Consider the following 24348-nt stretch of genomic DNA (forward strand, 5'->3'; position numbering starts at 1 on the left):
CCAATTCGGATCGAAGCTGGCTTTGGACACATAAAAATGCAATATTTCCTAAGACGGTGCAAGATCGATACCGGACAGAGACGGATGGTGCGTGCGGCTACCAACGCCGTGCGCAAACCCGGCTTCCCTAGCCAGCGGCGGCGGCGGGAGCGGAGTCAAGGTGGGAGCGAGAGTTGCAGGGCAGGTGGGCGACCCCCCCCCCACAATCCCACGTGGGCCGCGTGCGCGCAACCCGCAAGTGAGTGAAAGTGGCGCCTGGAGAAAGCGAAGGCAGAAGGGGGAGGATGGAGGGGGGACACTGGAGGCGCCAGGTGCCAACTAGCCAGAGCGCAGGAACGCGCTAAAGCGCAACGCAGGCGAGGTGGTGGTGGCCCCCTAAGGAGATGCCGGAGGAGGAGGAGGGGGAGCAGGCAGGCGGCAGGACGCGTAGGGAAGCATCAAGGCGCTAGAGCGCATTGAGGAGCAGGCGGTGAAGGGCGCCCGAGACACGTGAGGGGAAGCAGCCGGGGGCCGAGTGGGAGGCAGGCAGGGCTGCGAGGGGAGGGGACAGCCTGCCGGGGGGGTGGCGAGGAAGCAAAAGCGGAGCGCCAGCAGCTGCGCCGCGGCCCCTCGCTCGGAAGGCGCAGCAGCCTCGGCTCGCCCTGTGGCCACCCTAGCCAAGCCGAAGCGCGCCCGGGCCGGCCGGACAGCCCCCCTCTCGCCGCTGCCATGTTCAGCCGGAGCGCGAGGAAGCGCCTCTCCAGCCGATCGGTGAGTCCGCGACGATCGCGTGGTCTGGGAGACCCGGTGTATGGGGGGAGAGCGGGGGGGGGGGGAATCTGCCGCGGGTCTAAGATGATGTCGTGGTCTGGGCGGGGGGAAAGAAACGTGTCCCGGAGAGCGAGCCCACCCTGGCAAGCGAGAGAGAGACCCCCCTCGTGCGCCCTGGCCAGGGCATCGCGCCTCACTGGGCACCTCCTCTCCAGCCCCTCCACCCTTTGAACAGGTTGGTCCAGCACCCCCGCCCCACTGTGGCGCCCACCCGCTTCCAAAGGCAAAGCCCCAGCCATGGCTAGGTCACAGCGCCTTGACTTGCTGCTCCCTTTGTCCAAGGCGCGGGGAGAACCGGGTCAGTTTCCCACCAGCTGGACCTTTTCAGATGCTAATCATCTCCTTCCACCACCCAGCGCTACTCTTCCGTGGAGGGAAGATGCCGTTTCCCGATGGAGCGATTTATTAAATTTGTCTTTAGATAATTAAAAAAAAATGTTTGCAAACAGATCTACTCCTCATTTTATCAATGGGCGAGCAATCAGCTGGTGCGTCTTTAACAAGGTTGGGTCTGTCCCCCCCCCTCGCATTCTTGCCAGGGAGGTGGGAGAGGGAGACAGAGAGCATGTTGTTTGTATTCATGGGGTTCCTTCTTTTTCTTCAATGAAGTTGACCGCCTTGGGTGAGCTGGAACGAGAGCGGCCTTGCAACAACTGCGGTGACCAGTGTCCGGGCTTCGCACTTCATAAATGGAGGTAAGGAGACAAACGTTTCACACACACACAGAGTCCCCAAGGAGTTGTGAAAACAATGAGAGGCAGAGTGCAAGCTCACTGGAAAGCCTAATGCCCTGTGTGTGTTTGTGTGCTTAAAATGTGATCTCTGGACGTATAATAAAACTTGGTGGTTGGTGTTGTTGATTCCTCCCTGTCATATTGGTGTGCTGTTCTGTTGGGTTTGTTCAAGACTTCTTTCCGGCTTGTGATCATCCTTTCCTGCAATCGTTCTCTGTGGCATTATCTGCCCCAGGTCTCACCACAAAGTTCCATAATTATTACTCCTGCTGCTTCAGTTTTGACGAACAACATTGAGTGGCATTTCTCTGCGTGCTTCATTTGTGAGCAGGACCTGCCCTTTGTTTGTAGGTTTTCAGGTACTGACAGATGCCTCTGATTTTAAGAAAAGCAACAACTCCGAAATCCACATTCAGGCAATACTGACCAAAATTTCACTAAAGATTGTGCAGTCTTTTGAATTTTCCGGAAGTCGTCTTCAAGCTAGATGCTCTACTAAGCAGAGGTTGAGAATTGCATTTGTTACCAAATAATTGGTAGGCTGTTGAAGCCTTGAGGTCTATATTTTGTCGCAGTCTGAAGATGGTTACCTGACTTAACCATTAACAAAACAACTTCCTTCATTAGTGATGTATTGTCTTCCTAGCGATAGTGTGGTGTAGTGGTTAGGGTGCCGAACTAGGACTTGGGAGACTAGGGTTCAAATCTCCACTCAGCCATGAAACTCACTGACCTTGGAGACCAGTCCCCATCTCTCAGCCTAACCGACCTCACAGGGTTGTTGTGAGGACAATATGGAGAGCGGGGAGAGCCATGGATGCTACCTTGAGCTCCTTGGAGGAGAGGAGGGATAAACAAGCAAAATCAGCCAGTAAAAATAAAATGAGTGCTGAAGAGGGCAATGGAACTGTTACAGAAAGAATTCACACAGATGGAAGCTGTCTCTATGCATGTAGAAGTGTGGAGAAGCAGTGGCAGACCTTTGGGGTCTCAAATTACAGCGGCGCCACGTGCTACGCTAAAATTCACCCCCCTGCCTCTCTCCCTTCCATTCTGCATCATAGTTGTGGTGCCCCTTGTGACACCCCCAAGGCTCTGTGCCCAGTGTGACTGAACTGGTTGTTGTTGTCGTTTAGTTGTGTCCGACTCTTTGTGACCCCATGGACCAGAGCACGCCAGGCACTCCTGTCTTCCACTGCCTCCCGCAGTTTGGTCAAACTCATGTTAGTAGCTTCGAGAACACTGTCCAAGCATCTCATCCTCTGTCGTCCCCTTCTCCTTGTGCCCTCCATCTTTCCCAACATCAGGGTCTTTTCCAGGGAGTCTCATGAGATGGCCAAAGTATTGGAGCCTCAGCTTCACGATCTGTCCTTCCAGTGAGCATTCAGGGCTGATTTCCCTCGGTTTGATCTTCTTTCAGTCCATGAGATTCTCAAGAGTCTCCTCCAGCACCATAATTCAAAAGCATCAATTCACACTCCGCTAAATCTGCTTCTGGGAGGAGGGTACACTTGTTGATTTATACAGCTCAGTTATTGTGTACAGAGGCTGGACACCTGCTGAATACAACGTGCGAACCCCTTTGTGGCCACTTGAGAGGAAAGTGAATTCCTAAAACTGCTGTGGCTACAGTTGTCAGGTGAGCTTTCTTTTCTCTTCGTCTGCTGGGAAAAGCAGTGGTCCTCTCGAAGCACCAGTGCAGTTCTGGACTCTGCTACAGACTTTCTGGATGCGCTGAGAGTGCTTCACTGTTGCGCTGTTCGAATGTGCTTGCTTTACTGTATTTTTAAATAACGTGGATGTTTATTTTAATGTTTCAATGAAATGGTTTGATTGGGCATTTTTATTTACTTGCTTTTACATTGTTTTGCAATTGGTTTTGATACTTGTAAGCTTTGGCAATCAAGCACCATATAAATTCATGAAGGTCAATAAGAATACACCAGCCTTCCCCAAGCTGGTAACCCTGCCTGCCCGAGATGTGTTTGGACTAGAGAAATTAATAGTCAGGACTGATGAGAGATGAAGTCCAACATCTGGAGAGAACCATGTTGGCTACCCCTGTCATATACCTTAAGGATTCTGACCACGGTTGCCTTTTCCTTAACTGTGACCCAGAACTGTAGGATGGCAACAACAGCTTTTGTTACAGGGAACCAGGTAGAGGGCCTTCTTGGTAGTGGCACCCGCCCTGTGGAACACCCTCCCACCAGATGTCAAAGAGAAAAACAACCACCAGACTTTTAGAAGACATCTGAAGGCAGCCCTGTTTAGGGAGGCTTTTTAATGTTTGACGCACTATTGTATTTTAATATTTTGTTGGAAGCCACCCAGAGTGGGGTGGACTATAAGTAAATAAATAAATTAATAATAATAATAATAATAATAATAATAATAATAATAATAATAATTCCTACCCAGATGCATAGTGTGTGGGGGGGGGGAGAGGCCTAACAGGACAATTGCTTGGGGTACAAAAAATTTTAGGGACTCATATAATTGTAGAATTGGAAGGGACCACAATTGCCATCTGGTCCAACCCCCTTTAATGCCGGAATCTTTTGCCCAACGTGGGGCTTGAACCCACAACTTTTAGATTTAGAGTCTCATGCTCTACTGGCTTGAGCTATAGAGCCAGGAGCCATTGGCTGGTTTGTTGGTTTTAATTTAGTTTTATCGTATGACGTTGCATAAGAAAGCATATTATTGAAAACCGTAAGGCATTGTGCAATTATCCGCAAGCTGATTTATTACTACTGTATTCTTTGAGAGGTGGTCATACACTCTACATTTATAAAACCCATTTTGAAAAACAGTACATAAACATTTAACATGATGAGCCATTGGTTTTGTGTGGCACCTTTGTGTGGTGAGCCATCAGAACCAGAGCTTGGGACATCTTATCAGTGAAGTATTTTCAACTCCCCACCCCACTGGGCCCTTTTGGACGGGAGGGCTTCTTGTGTGAATAACTTCTTCCTGGCTCTGCTTCGGTCCTTTAACTCTGACTCACCTCTGACAGCTGCTTGCAGCTCAGCCCTCGCATCTTTTTGCAAGATCTGCATGTTTCTCTGCAAGAACGCCTTGCAACCGCCTCACCGTAGGGTGAGAAACTCCTGCAACCCCATGGTACAGCCTGTCTCATTACATGATTCACCGTGGGTTGAGTGGGTGCATTTGCAGTTTGCTGTAACAGGACGTTTTCTACTGCTGGCTGCAAGCCCTGCTTAGATGGAGGAGCCATTGCAGCCTTGACTATCCTGGCAGTGCTGTTGAGAAATCTTAGGGAGAGAAGCTACCATGGACCTACTGGGGGGGTGGGTTAGCCAAGAGACACAGCCTTTTCTGTGGTGGCTCCATCCTGACAGGATGCCCTTATGCAGGAGGGATTCTTGGCAACCTCCATATATTTACTTATTATTATCATTGTTATTATTTATTGCATTTATATACCGCCCTATACCCGGAGGTCTCAGAGTGATTCACAGAAAGGATCAGCATAAAACCCAATTATATATATATCTTCAAAAGCACGTCAAGTGCAAGTAGATAAAGATGTTTTTTCTGTTTCTCTTTTTATTTGGTAGACGATCTTGAGGACAGGTTTTTTTTAAACTCGTGTTATTTAAAAATAAAAATAAACAGTGCATGGTTCCAAGCTTTTCTTCCAATTCCCGCACTCATATTTGATGGCACAGCTGCCCATGGGTAGCCAAGTTCATGCCCTCTCGATATATGGAGCTGCTGGGCATTATAGTCCAACATCATATGCAGGCCACCAGGCTGCACCCAAGAAGTCTATAGTCCTTTTCAGAAGTTCCCCTCACGGTGTATAGGGCTAATATGTGATAAAGGGGAGCCACACTAGGGTGAAGGTGTTGTCCTGCCTCCCACACACTTACAAACAAACCACACTGCAGCCAACCAAATGCAACCAACGAAGCTCTGCAACCCTCTAATCTCTTGCAATGCCAAAAAAATTACACACACACACACACACACACACACACAAATAAAGGACCTACCCACCTGATGCTGACACAGAAACCTTGCTCGAACACTATGCAATAGCACGAAAGAACATGATCCACCGTCTCTCTCTCTCTCTCTCTCTCTCTCTCTCCTCTCTTACCAAATGTAAACAAACAGTGAAAAAGACTCTATGAATCAAAAGGAGACATGCTCTATGCACTTTTCCATGTTTATTTGTGTTTTGTTAACACAAGGGCTAATATTTGGAGAGGGGATGGGCAGTAGGGTGACCTCAGGCTGATACCTAATTCTCCTATGGTCCAGGGCTGAGGCTGTGCACATGGAAGGGCTTAAGAGACCTCACAGGGTCCCTTCTAGCTGTTGCACTTGTTCTCATCCACGGAGCTGACCAAAGGGACAAAAAGAGCCACAGAGAGGAGACCTTTTCCAATATGCAATGTGGAGGTATCAGAGCTGCACGGATGTGAGAAGATCTATTTGCATCCCGTTTCGTAGCAGTGCTGCAGTTCTGCTGGGCTGTCTCTGCCTCTGCAGGTGAAGACAAGCTGGTGTGGTGCAGTGGTTCAAAGTGTTGGACCAGCACCTGGCAGACCAGGGTTCAATTCCCCACTCAACCACGAACCCCAGGAGATCAAGGTTCAAACCACCCACTCACCAGGTGACCTTGGGGGCCAGCCACTGTCTCTCTCGGCCTAACCTTGTGGGGGGCTAAATGAGGAGAAGACCTTCCAAGACGCCCTTTCTTTAACTATATTAATGAACCAACCCAAGACCTTGTTATACCAAGCGCCATCACCCAACTGAGCTTCATCTCTTCCATCCAAGATGACATATGTGCCTAACCTGTGTGAACATGTGGTGGTTCATTTTTGAAAGCCACCTAAACCCGCAGTATTAAATTGGAGGGTTTTAAGCAGAGCTCAGATGGTCATCTGCCATGGATGCTTTAGCTAAAATTCTTGCAATGCAACTCTACAATTCTGTGAATTTTGTATGTTAATTATGCATTGTCTGAAGTCCCTGGATCAACAGCCAACTAGTTTCACTGTGAACCCTTGAGATACGATTCCTTCACCCCTTGCTTCCCCCCACCTCAGGAACCAGCCAAAATATGCCATTGCCACGAACCATGACCCTCTCCTAAGGAGGAAGAGGCAGAACATCATCTCCTATATTACACTGGGCTTCAGAGGCCTTTGGGACACCCCAAAGCCCAGCATCTCTGCAGGGGACACCCCCTTCTCCCCAGTAAAGAGGGTGGGGACCTGCTTTTGTGGTCATGCTGGCTCGCTAGAGGAGATAGGGACACTCTTTGCGGATTCCCTGTTTATTTACTTCTGTCATGGGCACCTGACTGGCCACTGTGAGAACAGAATGCTGGACTAGGTGAGCCATTTGCCTGACCTAGCAGGGCTCCTTGTATGTTCTTAGGATGACTTACCCATGGCCTGGAGGCCTGATTGAATCCCCCCAGCAAATTTTTCTAATCAACTAAGGAGGGGAGGCAGACTGTGGATGGGTGGCCACTCCCAGCATGTGGACTTCAGCGGGTTGGCCAAGGTTGAATGCTGCCTTTGGGCCAAAGAAGGCAGCCTTAGTCAGAATCAAGTTCTTTATTTATTTATTTATTTATTTATTGAGCAATTACACTCTCGTTTACCCTTAGAAATATATGTGCCGAAGGAAATCTGATGTTGGGATTATGCGCCCCCATTGGTGACTAGTTATTCCAGTGTGAATGGCTTTATACTTTCTGTGCATCTAATCTATAATTTGCCATCTTGCTCACTTACCTTGCCTGAAAAGATTTTTTTTGGGGGGGGAGTTCTTCACAGCCTGTTCTGGTGTTCAGAACAGCCCCGAATAATTTGGCTTTTGTGGTTTTGTACACAGAGGAAAAAGCTACAAGCCTGTTTCAGCCACATTAAAATGCTTGATAAAGCTAAAAGAAAACAATAGGTTTCAAGGGAATGTACAGCTTAAGGAAACAAGGCTAGATCAATTAACCACTGGGGTTCTTAAGCTTCTTTCTCGTAATCTTTTAACTGTACAGTTTTTGCTGTTAAATGTAAATTGGACTTGGGGCTTCAAAGATGGGAATTTACAAGATACCTCGGGGAGGCTAGAGTTCTAAGCCTGTGATACATTCAGAAAGCAAATTGTCCCAATTGCTGATGCAAGCGTTGTGCATTTATTATCATTATGTGGAACCTTATGCTTCCTAATTAGCCATGATTTCTTTTTCGCCATGATCTGTGCTGCCGTTTTATTAACCCGGGCAAAAATTGCTGTGGCTAGAAGATCAAAGGGGATGTTTAAAAGTCCTTCGTGAAAGGAGGAGAATGTCTTGACTGACGATTGAAAAATATTCCTGGATCTCTCTTTCTCTCTTCCTTCTCTGTAGGATGCATCACTTAAAAGGAAAAAAAGAAAAATGTAATTCCAAATGTTCTCTTCGGAGACACACATTTCATTTTATGTGATTTCATTCCTCTCCCTTTAAGAGCTAATTTGCACCGTACTTCTAGTTCGTTATTTTAATTTACAGGATGTGGCCTGTTTTACAATCTGTCCTTTCCTTAAATTGCTTTCAGAAACATTCTCCTGAAAGTACAGTTTCAATTAGAGCAATTAGCCATACAAGTGACGGGGGGGGGGGGGGAGAAGAGACCATGTTATAGTTCAGCCAATTGGCAGCAACAGGAAGTTGTCTTGAGGGCCCATCAACACCCCCTCATCAATGCTGGCTCCTCCTTTCCCCCTGCCCCTGCCATCATTGCCCCTTCCTCCTCTGTGTCTGTGCTGGCAACCACCTCTTCTCCCTGCTGTTCGCTAGGAGATCCCACTGGCCTGCCAACCTTCCAAAAGCTGGCTTTTAATAGAGTGGATGGGAGGGAAGATGGGAGAGGGGCTGGAGCCACCCATCTCCTGTCATAATACTGATGTTGACAGAAAGAGGGGACATGCTGCGGGCTTACAAAAGATGTAAGACCCTCTAATTATACAGCAGAGCCCAAGACTGAAACATAATACATACTCAACCCCCAATCTTGGGATTAAATACAAAATACAGTCATACCTTGGAAGTACAGTGGTACCTCGGGTTAAGTACTTAATTCGTTCTGGAGGTCCGTACTTAACCTGAAACTGTTCTTAACCTGAAGCACCACTTTAGCTAATGGGGCCTCCTGCTGCTGCCGTGCCGCTGGAGCACAATTTCTGTTCTCATCCTGAAGCAAAGTTCTTAACCTGAAGCAATATTTCTGGGTTAGCAGAGTCTGTAACCTGAAGCGTCTGTAACCTGAGGCACCACTGTATATATATTGGGAAAGCCCCGTCAGATGTTCAGCTTCCAAAAATAGTTCGTAAACTGGAACAGTCACTTCCGGGTTTGCAGCATTTGGGAGCCAAAACGTTCGAGAACTAAGCTGTTCGAAAACCGAGGTGCGACTGTATGTATATTGGGAAAGCTTCCATAAACCATTTGGCCTTAAGCTTTGTGGGGTGGAGGGTACCCTTCAATGATATTTTGCTGAGCATAAATGGTATTCTTAAGTGGGCACTTGCTGCTGACTTTGGAGCACAATGGGAAATGACCTCTTATTAAGGATACCAGATGTCCCCGTTTCCTGGGGACAGTCCCCAGATTTACAAATCAGTCCCCATACAAAATCCATTGAAGTTGAAAAGTGTCCCCGGATTCATTGAAAAAAATCTGATAACCTTATCTTATTTTATTTCTCCAAAAATTTTATTAGTTTTTACAATATTAATGACAAACAAAAACACAAAACTAACAAAACATAACAAAACATAACAAACATAAATCATAACCTTATTGAAAATAACAGTTATAAACTTTGTAAAACGACTTCCTCGTTTCCCCTTAGTTGAATTTCATTGCAAATCCTTGTAACGGTTTTCCAAATCCCAATTTTGATACCCTATAAATTAAACATGAATATCTTTAAATCTTCTCCTTCTTGTAATAAACATATTATTTTATCAGTTAACATAAATACAATCCTAAGCCCATTAAGTATCTGGAAGCTATTTCCAGTTAGTTTAGCTTAACAAATTTAGCTAAATAATCTTTAAATTCCTTCCATTCTTCGTGGTGTTCCTCCTCCTTCTGGTCACGGACTCTTCCGGTTAGATCGGCTAGCTCCAAAAAATCCAACATCTTCATCTGCCATTCTTCTACTGTTGGTAATTCTTGAGTTTTCAACTTTTTAGCTAACAAAATACGAGCCGCAGTTGTGACATACAAAAATAGTTTGACATCTTTCTTGGGCAATTCCAAACCTGTTATTTCAAGAAGAAAGGCCTCTGGTTTCTTTATAAATGTATATTTCAACATTTTTTTCAATTCATTATAAATCTTTTCCCAGAAGTCTTTCACCTTGGGACAGGTCCACCACATATGAAAGAATGTTCCTTCCTTTTCTCTACATTTCCAACATGTATTATCACAATTATGATACATCTTTGCTAATTTTACAGGAGTCAAATACTATCTATACATCATCTTCATAACTGATAACCTTATCTTAGGTATGTAAGTCTAGACCAAACCATTTCTTTAGCAGTCCCACTCAGAGACATACTCAGGCTCCCTTGTACCCTTGAAGAGTTTGGATTTGATATCCCGCTTTATCACTACCCTAGGGAGTCTCAAAGTGGCTAACAATCTCCTCTTCCCTTCCTCCCCCACAACACTCACTCTGTGAGGTGAGCGAGGCTAAGAGACTTCAGAGAAGTGTGACTAGCCCAAGGTCACCCAGCAGTTGCATGTGGAAGAGCGGGGAAGCGAACCCAGTTCCCCAGATTATGAGTCTACCGCTCTGAATCACTACACCACACTGGCTCCCTTGGCAAGGAGATGTATTGGTGCCCCAGACTGTCAGAGGAACCAAACCGGAGTGGAGAAGCGTGATTTTGGCGTCCCCTTGGGTGACCTCACTGACCCCTAGGTCTTGGGTGACCTCACTGACCCCTTGACCCCCTTTGGAATATGGGGGTTCAGATATTTCCATCAGGGAGCCTAAACACTGTGCTAAAAATGGACCATTTCCCAGAACTGTCTTGTTTTGACTCGTAGCAGCGCTCTGGGGTCTTATGCCTCTTTTTTCTGATGTTCAGGCTATGTGTGGCATTGCTTATGTAGCTGGAATGGCACCAAGCTGGCCCAAGAGCGAAGAACAGAATCGGGCTAGCGGAACTGCAAAGTTTGCAGAAATACAAATATATAAATAAATATAGGGAGTGAGACTTTAAATCGAGGGGGGAGCCTCAGAAAGCACTTAATGAGGACTGAGCATGCTCAGTAGCCATGGAACGCCGGGGCAACCAAAATGGGCTTGGAGAGAGGATTGATCACAGCAGCTGGAATCGTAAGCTTGTAATGCTTCTCGCTGCAACATTCTGTTGCAGTTCCTTCTTGTTGGACTAGCTAGTGATCATTGTGGGTGGTGCTGAAGCTCCTGTTAGATTTGTTGTTGTTGTTGGGCATGCTGAATCCATAATTTGAAAAGAAAAGAAAGATCACCTGGAATTGCCCCTAATTTCTCTGCGCTTGCTCTGAATCTCTGGAGTTGTTCCTTTAGTGTGTGTGTGTGTTTGTATATGTCAGAATATCTGAATACCTGTCCGCGCCATAGCAGTTGACTTGCGATGCTTCATAGCTAACCAAACACGTTCTTATTTTAAATACCTGAGAATTTTCCACACAGAAAATCATCTGCAAACCAGCTGAGATCTGAAATATTCATCTGCATATGTTGTGGAAAGTCCCAGGGATGTCCTTGTATCCACCCCCCCCCCTTTTTAAACAGATGAGGAGAAGTAGCTGTGGTGGCACTTGGAGAAGGTGGCATTGTGTGTGGAAGTGAAATCCTGCTAACTCCTAGGGAGTCAGGTTGCTGTTTCCTAATCAGATGTGCTTTGCCTTAATCTGCCTTCCATTCAGCTTGTTAACAAGCTTTGGGCCTTGAATAAAGCTGTCATTGGAGCTGGGTGGCTGAATGGCTATTAGGAGTGCCTTTTGCATAATGCTCTCCTCTCTCCACAAAAAAAGGCCCAGGGAAAAAAGCGGTGGTCTGCTGAGAGAATAGGGCAGGGAATGTACAGCCTGTCCCTAATGCAATTAGGATGAATATCTAAACCTTTAAGGGCAACAAATGGTTACTAGCTAGAGATGAATGAGGCAAGCTGCATTTGCCATCCTGAGGCCTTTTGAGGATGATAATAAATGGCCTATTCAGATGGACATGATTTGAAGTTAAATGCGCCACTGCCTTTTGTTGCGGGCCGTAAAATATTCTGGCTGGGGCCTGGTATTTTCTGATCAATGTGTGTGCAGGCACCTCATGGATCTTTATTGCATTCTTGTGTGGGAGGAGGGTGCTGCCGCTAAAACTCTGCCGGCTGGAAATGTTGTTGCCATAGTTATGTTTCCTTTTTTGCAGTAGCTTAAAATATCAGGGTGAGAGTGCGGAAGACTCTTGACTGGCACGTGTAACAATCACATTAGAGCTCCAGTTTCCTGAGTCCTTGCACACTTGGCGGAGGGAGCGCTGGGATCTGCCTCTCACTGCCATCCCATCATCTTGGACTGTCAAGAATTCACCACACCAGGCGCCTCCTATTGCAACTTACCCCTTGTCTTCTCAGGTCCAACCCAGCACGCCTAGTTGGTTACAATGCGTGGCATCCAATTTAGGCTGCAATCCGAACTCTATTTAAAAAGAAGTAACCCCCATTGAATTAAATGAGACTTGCTTCTGAATAGACATGGTTAGAATTGCAGCCATTGTTACTAAGTTATTGTTGTTGTTATATTCAGTGCTTTTTTCTGGGGGGGACGCAGGGGTACACATACCCCTAAACATTTTGTGAATCTAAGTTTGGCCTCATTGAGGGGCAGTATTTCAATATGAGTAGACAAATGAGAGTACCCCTAAACATTTTTTTTTTTAAAGGAAAAAAACACAGATTATATTTATACCCCGCCTGCTCTGGTTGGGTTTCCCCTGCCACTCCAGGCGGCTTCCAGCAGAATATAAAAACATAAAATGTCAAATGTTACAATCAGAATATCAATGGATTTAAGTTACCTAAATCAAAAATTGGATATTGCTGTGTAGCACATAAGAAAGCCAACTTTGTCTTGACCAGGGGCCAGGAAACTTTTCAGGTGGCCGGTCCACTGTCCCACAGACCTTGTGGGGGGGCCGGACTATATTTTGAAGGGGGGGGGAATGAACGAATTTCTATGCCCCACAAATAACCCAGAGATGCATTTTAAATAAAAGCACACATTCTACTCATGTAAAGACACGCTGATCCCCAGACCATCCATGGGCTGGATTTAGAAGGCCATTGGGCCGGATCCAGCCCTCGGGCTTCAGTTTGCCTACCCATGCTCTTGACTATCTTCCCTTTTGCTACTCTGTCTAATATCAACGAGTGGCATCCCATTAATGGAGCTGTTGGAAATTATTATTACAAATTTCTTAATCGCCTTCTGTGCAATTGTCTTGAATAAAATTTAAAGAACAGCAAAAGCCAGTTAAAAAACCAACCCAGATCTATTTTAAACAAAGCCAAACTGGAAATACTTGCTAAGCCACTTGGAATCTGGATGTTGCCTACCACAGGCGCTGAGTGGCAGTCGACATTGGGTGTGTGTGTGTGTGTGTGCGCGTGTGTTTGATGTCACATGCGTGATGCACATTGGCACGATGACTGTCGCATTGGGAGAGGCCAATGAGGCCATTTGCCCACCAGGCTGCACTGGCCTGCACAGCGTCTCCCAACACTGCTCTGCCCAGGGTGGCATCCCGCCAGGCCTCCTGGACCCCCTCAAAATGGGTGTGTGTGTGTGTGTGTGTGCAGAGCCCCATCCCAGCAGACACTGGGGGGCTGTAGAGGCCTCAGCTCGATAGAGTTGGCACACCTGTTGGCATGGTGGCTATAGACCGCTGCCAGGGTCTAAGGCAGGTGTGGGGAACTTTTGGCCTTGCAGACATTGCTGAACCAGAACTCCCATTATCTCAGGCCATTGGCCATGCTTTCTATGGTAGATGGGAGTTGCAGTTCAACAACAGTGCAGCACCAAAGGTTCTCCACAGCTTACCTAAGGCACCATGTCTCTGAATATACCAATTGCTGGAAATCACAAGGGGGATGAGGGCCTATTCTTGTGTCCTGGGTGTGAGTTCCCCAAAGGCTAAAGCTGGGGAACATTTTACCCTCCGGGTGTTGTTGAACTCAAATTCCCATCAACCCCAGCCTGCATGGCCAACGTCAGGGATGGTGGAGGTTGTAGTGTAGCAACATCTGGTGGGTCCAAAGTTCCCCAGCCCTGCCAAAGGCATTTGGTTGGCCATTGTGTGTGGGGAAATGGTGCTGGGATTAGATTGGTCTGATCCAGCAAGGCTCCTCTTAGCACTTTCATACCTCTACATCCAGGACACCATTTTGAATTCGTGCAGAAATCCTCATTTTAATTAGCCGACTTATTCAGTCTTCCTGAGCACTGCACAAACAGACCATTCAGTTATTATTCTGCCTGTTGTGATCTACCGGTGCGACCATTTCTGGCACACTATTCTGCGACCTGTCTGGCAGCAGCATGGCTCGTATCTGTGTGAGAGCATTGTTTGTGGTGGTTATTACTCTTTCTGCCACCGTGGCTCCAGGAGGCCACTCGCTGCATTGCTCTCACCAAGATTTATGCATGGTCCATGCCCTACAAAGGAGCCGGGGTCTTAGATGCTCCCATTCTTAGACGTTCAATTAATAACTGAAGCATTTAAGTGCTAATTCTTCTTTGCAGAATTTCAGGAATATTCTGACTCCCAGCTAACTGGGTTTATTCTCTGTCTTTGCTTTGACTACTGGCACAGATTTTCAAAGGGCAAAAAGAGAGAGGGGGTGTTAAAAGTGTCTGTTCAAAGTAGCAATGGAATGAATAACAGTGAATGATGAAGCAATTGTTTCTGGTGGAAGAAAACACACACACACACCCAAAATTGCCTGAATTATTGCTCCCATATGCGTCAAGTATTTTTGTAATTTTTCACACCCACATTTGCACTTCGTTCCTCTCATGAGTAACATGCTTTGGAACAGTCTGCTCAGCTTTGCTGGATTTGATTTATAAAGCAGCTTTTAATCTTAAGAGGAGGCCCCTGGATGTTGGCTAATGCAATGCACTTCTGTTTCGAGCACTTAACCTCTGCTGCTGAAATAGGGGGAAGCATATTGAGGCTATGATCCAAATGGATAGTTGCAACTCAGTCAGGGCCGGCCCAAGATATTTTGACACCTGAGGCAAACCATGAATTGGCACCCTGCTCCCTGCCAGGGAAGAAGGGGTGAGTGAGGATCCAAAAGTGTGTGGGAGGGTTAAAAGCTATATCATGATCTGTTGTCCCTGTGGATTTTGCTGCCTGAGGCAATCGCCTCACCTTGCCTCATGGGTGGGCCGGCCTGAGCTCAGTGCAGTTTGTTGTGAACTTGGATGTTGGGATGTCGTATCTAATATCAGGGCAGAACTATACCTGATCTCTTGCCAATCTAGCAGTTCGAAAGCACGTCATGTGCAAATAGATAAATAGGGACGGCTCCGGCGGGAAGGTAAACGGCGTTTCCGTGTGCTGCTATGGTTCGCCAGAAGTGGCTTAGTCATGCTGGCCACATGACCTGGAAGCTGTCTGCAGACAAACGCCGGCTCCCTCGGTATAGAGTGAGATGAGCGCGCAACCCCAGAGTCGGTCACGACTGGACCTAATGGTCAGGGGTCCCTTTACCTTTACCTTATACCTGATATTTGGTGAAATGCAGCTTTCTCTGGTACATTCGTAAAGTAACAATAAAAATCAGCCACAGGAACTTCAGTCTATAGTTCCTTGCTTCACTTTCCTAAGCAATTTTTTTTTGTTAAATGAGAAAGCTTTGCTGAATTATTATTATTATCTAGTCACTTTACGCAAGGGTTGAAAAGCAGCTTACAAATAATGCTAAAATTCACAGTGCAAAATCATTCAAAGCAAAGTGCAGTATGATACAATACTCAAGCCTTAAATACTACTGCATTCCCTAACATGGGTCTCACCACCACAGAAGGAGGTGAAAGCAGAAGGAGGGGGCGGGGATGTACCTCCAACTGCTAGAAAGAAAAACACTCAAAGAAATGCCTGAGAGAGAAGAAATGTCTTTACCCATCAATGCAAAACCAAAGGAAACTGATCCCTGGAATAAAACCATGTTGAATACTGTACTGCCTCTGTTAGAAGGGAGGTTCGCCTGCTGTTGCTGTCCAGTAGAGGTCTTCTTCAAAAGTGTGACCAATATCTCTTTGAAATGGACTCTGCAAGGAGGTGGCAAAGCCTGATTTGCACTCCATTGAGTTACATCTCCTCCCTAGAGTTTCCCAATACTGGGCAATTCTTAAAGGCACAGAGATTGGTTATGCAGGAGGCCTGTCTTGGTTGCTTGGTTTCTATAGCCTTTATTTTTTAAAAAAAGTGGTGGGCAACTTTCTTTTTTATGTATAGCATTTTTTCCAGCAAGGGCTCAGAGACTGGTTTATTTTATTTTATTATTTATTAAAGTGATGTGTGTGTGTGTGAGAGAGAGAGAGGGAGAGAGAAAGAGACAAAGGAGCAGGTGTAGCGTACACGTTGTGCTTGGCAAATACAAGGCGACTCTGTCTAAAATATTTGACTTCTTACAAGTTACTCTGGATTACATTTCAAGGGTTTAAAGGGGCTTTGAAAAGCTGCCTGATTGAATTACTTTTCAGATCAATTGTGCAAATCCACAGCTGGTGTAACGGGCGCTGGAGCCGAGAATATGGCGTTGACAGCCGCCAGTAAACATTTGGTGCCTTGGGCTTCACCTGGTACTTAAATTAGGGAATAGGATTTTTTGTCCGTATTGGATGTCAAAGGGGTGTTCCGCCATTTACACATGCTCTATATCTTGGGATGTGGTTTAACAAAAAAATAAACGTCGTTTTGGGGGAACGGCAGCTTACACTGTGTGTATTAACATGTTGATTGGCATGGAATGACCGCCCCAAATCTGATCATTTCTGATGACATCTATCCCTTCCCTGCTAGACTAAACAAAATGTCGTCCCCCCACATTTCATACTTGAGGAAATGGGCCAGTTTCCTACTGTCTATGATCAAACTGATAACAGTGACAAGTTGTCTGAACTCCATGCACCCTGTTTTATAATGTAAATGAACATTTGCCATTCCTCCTCTGGCCTTGGCAACAGAGATGCCCCATCATTTATTTTAAGGAGATCTGTCAGGAATATGGGTTTGCTGGAGGACAGTGGGGTCTGCTGTTGCATCTCTGGTTTAGACACTTCCTTATTGACGCCCACCACTGTTTTTCCACTAAGAGGGGAGATGCAGTGATGGTTCTGCAACCCATCAAGAGGAAAGTGGGAGAGGGACAAGGAATTTGTGGGAGAGAAGAAGCCATTGTTTCTTTAGGGAAAAGAACCAGGCTGACTAGAAGTAGAAGAACGTAGGCTGACCTGAGAGCCAGGCCTTCAGACCAGGAATGAACAAGCTAGGAATAAACACTGACATCCAGAGGTAGAAAACCCTTAGAGCAGTGGTTCTCAAACTTGGGTCCCCAGATGTTTTTGGCCTACAACTCCCATGATCCCTAGCTCACAGGTCAGGGATGATGGGAGTTGTAGGCCAAAAACATTTGGGGACCCAAGGTTGAGAAAGTCTGCCTTAGAGGCTCAGTTAGCCGACGGAGAGGGGTTTCCAAGAACAAAGATGTGGATAAGGTACTCAAGAGTTTATGTGAGAGCTACATTTTCCTACTATGAGTGATGAATGTACCGTATTTTTCGCTCTATAAGACGCACCAGACCACAAGACGCACCTAGTTTTTGGAGGAGGAAAACAAGAAAAAAAATATTCTGAATCCCAAAAGCCAGAACAGCAAGAGGGATCGCTGTGCAGTGAAAGCAGTGATCCCTCTTGCTGTTCTGGCTTCTGGGATAGCTGTGCAGCCTGCATTCGCTCCATAAGACGCACACACATTTCCCCTTACTTTTTAGGAGGGAAAAAGTGAGTCTTATAGAGCAAAAGATATGGTAAGTATGTGTGGAATACAAGAAGAGAAGAAGAAGAAGAAGAAGAGTTTGGATTTGATATCCCGCTTTATCACTACCCGAAGGAGTCTCAAAGCGGCTAACATTCTCCTTTCCCTTCCTCCTCCATAACAAACACTCTGTGAGGTGAGTGGGGCTGAGAGACTTCAAAGAAGTGTGACTAGCCCAAGGTCACCCAGCAGCTGCATGTGGAGGAGCAGAGACACGAACCCGGTTCCCCAGATTACGAGACTACCGCTCTTAACCACTACACCACACTGGCTCTGGGTGCAGATTCCTAACCCTGATGGAAACAAATGTAGGTGTTTGAGAGGAAGAGTTGTAGCTTAGCGTCAAAGCATGTCTTTTGCACCCAAAACATCCCAGGTTCAATCCCTGTCAAGCAGGGCTGGCAAAGACTCCTGCCCAAGAACCTCGACAGCCACTGCCTGCCAGTGTCAACAACTGAGTTAGATGGACCAAAGGTTTGACTGGATGTAAGAAGGCCTCCTATGTTCCCAAGTACCTATAATGTGTTTTCCCTCCAGTGCATCGGGCATCGAGTGTCCTTCAGCAGGCTTTTAGGTAAGCCAAATCAGGATGTGCCATGATTGTTTCAAAGGGGAAGCCACCTGCGTTTCTGGGTGCTCACACACTCTTACGCATAACTGGCAAGAGCCCCTGCTATTGATTAATGCAAGGAGAAGACAGCAATGGCACCTTCCTTGCCTTGTATCCCAGAGCTTCCGCTATGCATAATTTCCCAGGCAACTTGGGGAGTTCGGAGTCAAGGAAGGCGCTAGGCTAGGGGCATAAAATGACAGCAAGGCTGTCACACATAAACACATCTGAAAGGAGTTCATAAATACAGTGGTACCTCAGGTTACAGACGCTTCAGGTTACAGATGCTTCAGGTTACAGACTCTGCTAACCCAGAAATAGTACCTCGGGTTAAGAACTTTACCTCAGGATGAAAACAGAAATCACTCGGTGGAGGTGTGGCGGCGGCAGTGGAAGGCACCATTAGCTAAAGTGGTACCTCAGGTTAAGAACGGTTTCAAGTTAAGAATGTACCTCCAGAATGAATTAAGTACTTAACCCGAGGTACCACTGTATTTCCATTAAAATTCTGTCTCAAAGATGCTTGCCATTCCCTTTGTCACTGATGGAGAACAATTGGCATTTGGCTTTAAAAGGGAATACATTAATTAGTTTGAATCAATAAAATTTGCTAAAAGCAAAATGAGGAAAGTAGCATGCATATTTTCACCCCAGATATTTTGTGTGTGTGTGTGTGTGTGTGTGTGTGTGTGTGTGTGCATATACCAATACTATATATTCATATTCACTGCCTATTACAATGGGGTCTTGAATCCTTCCTGAATATTCAGCATTGTTTAGATCTTGGTAAACCACCCAGGGCTTCCTGAATTAGCAGAACATAAAATCCAGCAAATCTAATCCAAGGAGGATCCACAGACTAGAGAAAGGAACAATGAGCACTGCCAATGACGATAGAGCCATATTGTTATTCACAGTCTCTGAACATCCTTTTTAAATACCAGCAAGGAAACCTATTAGGAGTAGCAGGAACAGGAAGATCAAGTGACTTCCTGTTCCATCCTGCCCTCAGCATATGGGAGCCAGGTTATCCGAAGGCGTCTGTAATTTGCTGCGGAAGGACATGAAACGGCATTTGAGGCTGACAAGGATTTGCTGCAGCCTCCAAATGCCGGGCTCTGTCACTCGCTGTTCAGCTTCTGAGCTAAGGTGACATTTTCACTCTGCACAGGGAAAGTACATATACATATGTGCTTGTTCTCGAGATGAATCTCTTCCCATTGACCCAATTATCTGTGCCTATAATAATAGTCTTCACAAAACTAAACTCTATGTGGCCTCCAGATCTGATGATGGTTTCCTGGAGGCATAAATGGAGGAAGGGATAGCAATATAGGAAAGTGGTTGGAACTGCTGGCCTGTGGCCCTGATTAGTCCCTCCAGGCCATTGTAGGGTGAACCACACACACCTTTCCTTCAAAGCACACTCCTGGTTCTTCATCTGCAGCCATGGCTTGAAGTTTCAGTCAGCTGATGTTGTATGACATCAGGTGATTGAAAGGTGGGTGGCCCTATAGGGGGTCGTCCGCTTCTAGGTCCAGCCCTCCACTGGGAAGTCATTCTCCATCCCTGCTAATGGAAGCCATTACATCTTACCCTTCTCCCACCTGCTTGCCCCATGCCTTAACTCACTAAGGGGTAGTCAACCTGGTGCTCTCTAGATGTTGGTGGTCCAACTCCCAGCATTGATGGTCCAACTCCCAGTGACCATGCTGGCTGACGCTGTGGGGAGTTGTAGTCCAATAACATCTGGAGGGCAGCCATTTACCTTCTCCTTCCCTTCCCCGCCCCACCCCGCTAAAAATGCACGGGGCTTATGTTGCGAAAGTTTCACTCCCTCATTTGTTCCTAATTTTATTTGTATGCTGGTTTTCCAGAAAGAGAATCGTGCTCAAAGCAGCTTATGACAAAGAAAACAGGGCTACATCTCAAACTCAACAATTTCATAATAACACAATAAAACATCATAATAGCAAATATAACAATATAACAATAGACATTTCTGTAAACACTGCAAGGTTACATTGACCACATTGCACTTCCTGGCAATAGCAAAAATAACAAGGGAGCTTGACGGTTTCACCTTGGACCTAGATACACCCCTCCTCTGCTCACAATCCCTCTTCTGCAACAACTCATTGTAAGAGGCAGTAAGCTGGGTAGCTGCAAACTTCCCTCTCATGATGTTGTTCTCTCCTGAAGTTGTAAGGTAAAGGTAAAGGGACCCCTGACCATTAGGTCCAATTGTGACCGACTCTGGGGTTGCAGCGCTCATCTCGTTTTATTGGCTGAGGGAGCCGGCATACAGCTTCTGAGTCATGTGGCCAGCATGACTAAGCCGCTTCTGGCGAACCGGAGCAGCACACGGAAATGCCATTTACCTTCCCACTGGAGCAGTACCTATTTATCTATTTGCACTTTGATGTGTTTTTGAACTGCTAGGTTGGCAGGAGCAGCGACCGAGCTCACCCCGTTGCAGGGATTTGAACCACCGACCTTCTGATCGGCAAGTCCTAGGCTCTGTGGTTTAACCCACAATGCCACCCACGTCCCCCTGAAGTTGTAGCCTGTCAATAAATAACTTAGTAGAGCTGAGCCAAAATCTCTCAGAAGATCCTCACCCCCACTAATAAAAGAAGGCTGCTTTGCAAAATAAGAAGAAACATATCCTCTGCCATTTTTCTCATGAGTAGGCCCCCACTATCTCCTCTCCAACAGTGCCCTGGCATGACACCAGAAATGGGGCTCAGTGGAGAATGCACCATGGCATCTAGGCTGCCAACGCAGTTGCCTCTTGCAACAACAAAAAAGAAAGAGGCTGTGCTACTCATTCAGTAGAGCACACAAGGTCATGGGTTTGAGCCCCACATTGAGCAAAAAAGATTCCTTTATCACAAGAGGTTGGATTAGATGACCCTCAGCGTCCCTTCAACTGTACGATTCTACAACTCTATGATCCTTTGAAAAGGAACACAGCAAGCTGCCGTCTACCGAGTCACCTGCTTGGAGGCACCAGAAATTCAACCTGGGATGTTCTGTGTGAAAAGCAGGTGCTTTGCCTTCACATTTGCCCTGCCCCTGAAAAAATGTTAAGAGATTTTCCATTTCCCTTGGAGAAATTTGTTGAGATGGTCTCCCAATTTCTCCGTCCACAAAGAGGAGGAGGGGGGGAATTTTGAGAGACCCTTCGCACACAGCTCTGCTCAGTTCAGCCAAGTGTCATGTGAAGGCTGCTTCTGAGGCCCTAAATGAGCTACAGGGAAGAGGCACTTTCAGGCCCAAACAATAACAGCGTGTCTTGTACAGTATATTTGTTCTGCTCAGTACAAAATTCCAGGGGTCTGCCGGAATGATATGTGGAAACTCACAATAGGCTCACACAGAAATCTGTGTTGATTAGTTTGATTATGTCAGGGCCCAGGTCACTTGACTTGAGTATGCAATTTCTGAAGACTTTACTGTGGGGACTGAAATGCATGTTCTGGTCTGGAGTCTCCACACCACCCTAAGATGCGGTCCTCCAGATGCTTTTGGAGCACATCTCCCTTCACCCTTGACCATTGGCCTTGCTGGCTGGAGCTGATGGGGTCGGAAGACTCGCAGCACGTGCAGTGCCACAGGTTAACGACCCCTCCTCTAAACCCTCCACATTCCCCTTCTGTAAAATGGAAACAATACTGTTCCCCTTTCAAAGCTTAAAGGTAAAGGTACCCCTGCCCGTACGGGCCGGTCTTGCCAGACTCTAGGGTTGTGTGCCCATCTCACTCAAGAGGCCAGGGGCCAGCGCTGTCCGGAGACACTTCCGGGTCACGTGGCCAGCGTGACAAGCTGCATCTAGCGAGCCAGCGCAGCACACGGAAACGCTGTTTACCTTCCCGCTAGTAAGCGGTCCCTATTTATCTACTTGCACCTGGGGGTGCTTTCGGACTGCTAGGTTGGCAGGCGCTGGGACGAGCAACGGGAGCGCACCCCACCACGGGGATTCGAACTGCCGACCTTTCGATCGGCAAGCCCTAGGCGCTGAGGCTTTTACCCACAGCGCCATCCACGTCCCAGCGCCTTTCAAAGCTTAGGGTGCCACTAATCATGAATTGGGAGATCTGAGAATACAATATTCCGCATTTTTTAAAACACTTTAATGGAATCTGTGGGTTGGGCCAGCAATGCAATGCTAGTGGGAGGGAGGCTAATCCCCCCCCACACACACACCATTTTCCCTTCTTAAACTCTCCCAAAACTGCTATTTGATCCACAGGAAGAATTGTGAAGGTAACTGATGCTAATAGGGGAAACAGCAATTTTGATCAAGGTTAAACTCCCTTCTCCATCACCATGGTCCTGCTTCTAATCAGAGATCCCTGCAGTTGCTAGTCAACTTTTTCAAGACGTAGGAAAACCTATAGCTCAGTCAGTGGAACGTGAGACTCTTAATCTCAGGGTTGTAGGTTTGAGCCCCACGTTGGGCAAAAAGATTCCATTGCAGGGGGTCAGACTAGATGGCCCTTATGGTCCCTTCCAGCTCTACAGTTCTACAATTCCATATGGGTTTTCCACATTTGCACACCCAATTTACCCCAAAAGAGAAAGGCGTCTGAAATACCCTTTGTGTTGGTGCAGTGCCTAGCAGGCCCCCTAGGTGGCGTTAGAACAATAATGAATAGCTGCCACTGTCTTATCTGGTGGTCTTCAAGGAGCGGTGTAAAGACATAAATACTTCAGTGTTTTGTTTTTCACATAGAGCTTGTTTTTGTTCATCCCAATCTTAAACATGTTCCGTGAGGCGACAGTCGCAGCGAGTCCAACGGGGCCGGAATTGTTCGCCAAGAAGCATGAGCAGGGATTGCAGCCTCACAGGAACAGTGGTCAGTGACATATGCAGATCTGCTGCTTGACATTTTATGGGTCTATGAAAAAGCTTTTGGAATATTGAAAACAGAGACGATCTCGCCTGCAGGCTGGCCTTTTCAGAAAAAGAGAAGCAAGACGAAGTATTAAGGAGAAGGAGAAGGAGAAGGAAAGATGTTTGAGGTGAGAACATCTAGGAGATGTTCCAGATGTTCTTGGACTCAGACTTCCATCAGCCTGAGCTGTGGAGGCTGGTCCATCAGGGTGAGTGGAGCACTTCACCTATCCCAGTCTGTCCTCATCCAGGCCCCACCTGCCTGCCTTCCTACAGCCAATCAGGGTCTGGCTCAGTTTGTCATCCACCTATTGGGGGTCTCCTTGCGTTCTGCACTTCCAGTCCCACTGAGCGCCAACCACCATTGGATGCCTGGGATTCTTTGCTAAGCTTTGCCAGCAAAGGGGGAAAAAACCTGCAAATCCCCAGTCTCCTTCCTTCTCGACTCTGAGATGTTATTTGTTTCTGGCTACACCGGCAATGTGCAGTAGTGCAGTAGTGCTGTGTGGCTGTGTGTGAGGTCACACCATGAGCGTACATCTCTTGTTTTCTGTCCGCTGTGGGTTTCCCATACCACCAGAATACTCTGCAGCCGAACGATCGAACGGATTATGTTCTCTCGTTAGGAAAACAAAAGAGAAACATGGAGCTTAAGCTGGAGTCTAGGAAGTGGGCAAGAGGCATGGCTGTCAACTTTTCCCTTTTCTTGCAAGGAATCCTATTCAGAATAAGGGAATTTCCCTTTAAAAATGGGAAAGGTTGACAGCTATGGCAAGAGGAGCAAGGGAGAAGCAAGGCTGGTAGAACAGAAGCTGGGGAGAAAGGGCAATAGGTCATACCTGCCTTGCATGCAGGTTCAGCCCTCAACATGATCTCCTAGTGGAGCTGGCAGAGACTTCCTGCCCGAAAGCTTGGAGAGCCACTGCCAGTACAGAGCTAGATGGACCAATGATCTAACTCAGTATAAAGTAACTTCCCATGCTGCCTTTGAGTTCTTAAAGGTGTAAGCTAACAGGGAATTCAGAGAGGAATATGCACATGCGTGCGAGCACACGCACAAACACACCATTGCAAGTAACAATAAGTATAAAACATTGTGAAAGCCAGCATGATTAGGTTGTTAGAGCACTGGGCTGGGAATTGGGAGACCAGGGTTC

At 46.7% G+C, this 24348-nt stretch overlaps 1 protein-coding gene across 1 annotated transcript in view; it reads left to right on the forward strand.

The window, feature by feature from the left end:
* The first annotated feature begins 550 nt into the window (after positions 1–550).
* PRICKLE2 (prickle planar cell polarity protein 2) overlaps positions 551–24348 on the forward strand; it is a 255852-nt gene continuing 232054 nt past the window's right edge. The window contains exons 1-2 of the mRNA XM_028719492.2: positions 551–750; positions 1420–1505. Coding sequence (XP_028575325.2) covers positions 709–750; positions 1420–1505 — 128 coding nt within the window. The 5' untranslated portion in view covers positions 551–708. The remainder of the gene's footprint in view (positions 751–1419; positions 1506–24348) is intronic.

The sequence above is a fragment of the Podarcis muralis genome, chromosome 2, assembly GCF_964188315.1.
Source record: "Podarcis muralis chromosome 2, rPodMur119.hap1.1, whole genome shotgun sequence".
Taxonomy (NCBI): Eukaryota; Metazoa; Chordata; class Lepidosauria; order Squamata; family Lacertidae; genus Podarcis; species Podarcis muralis.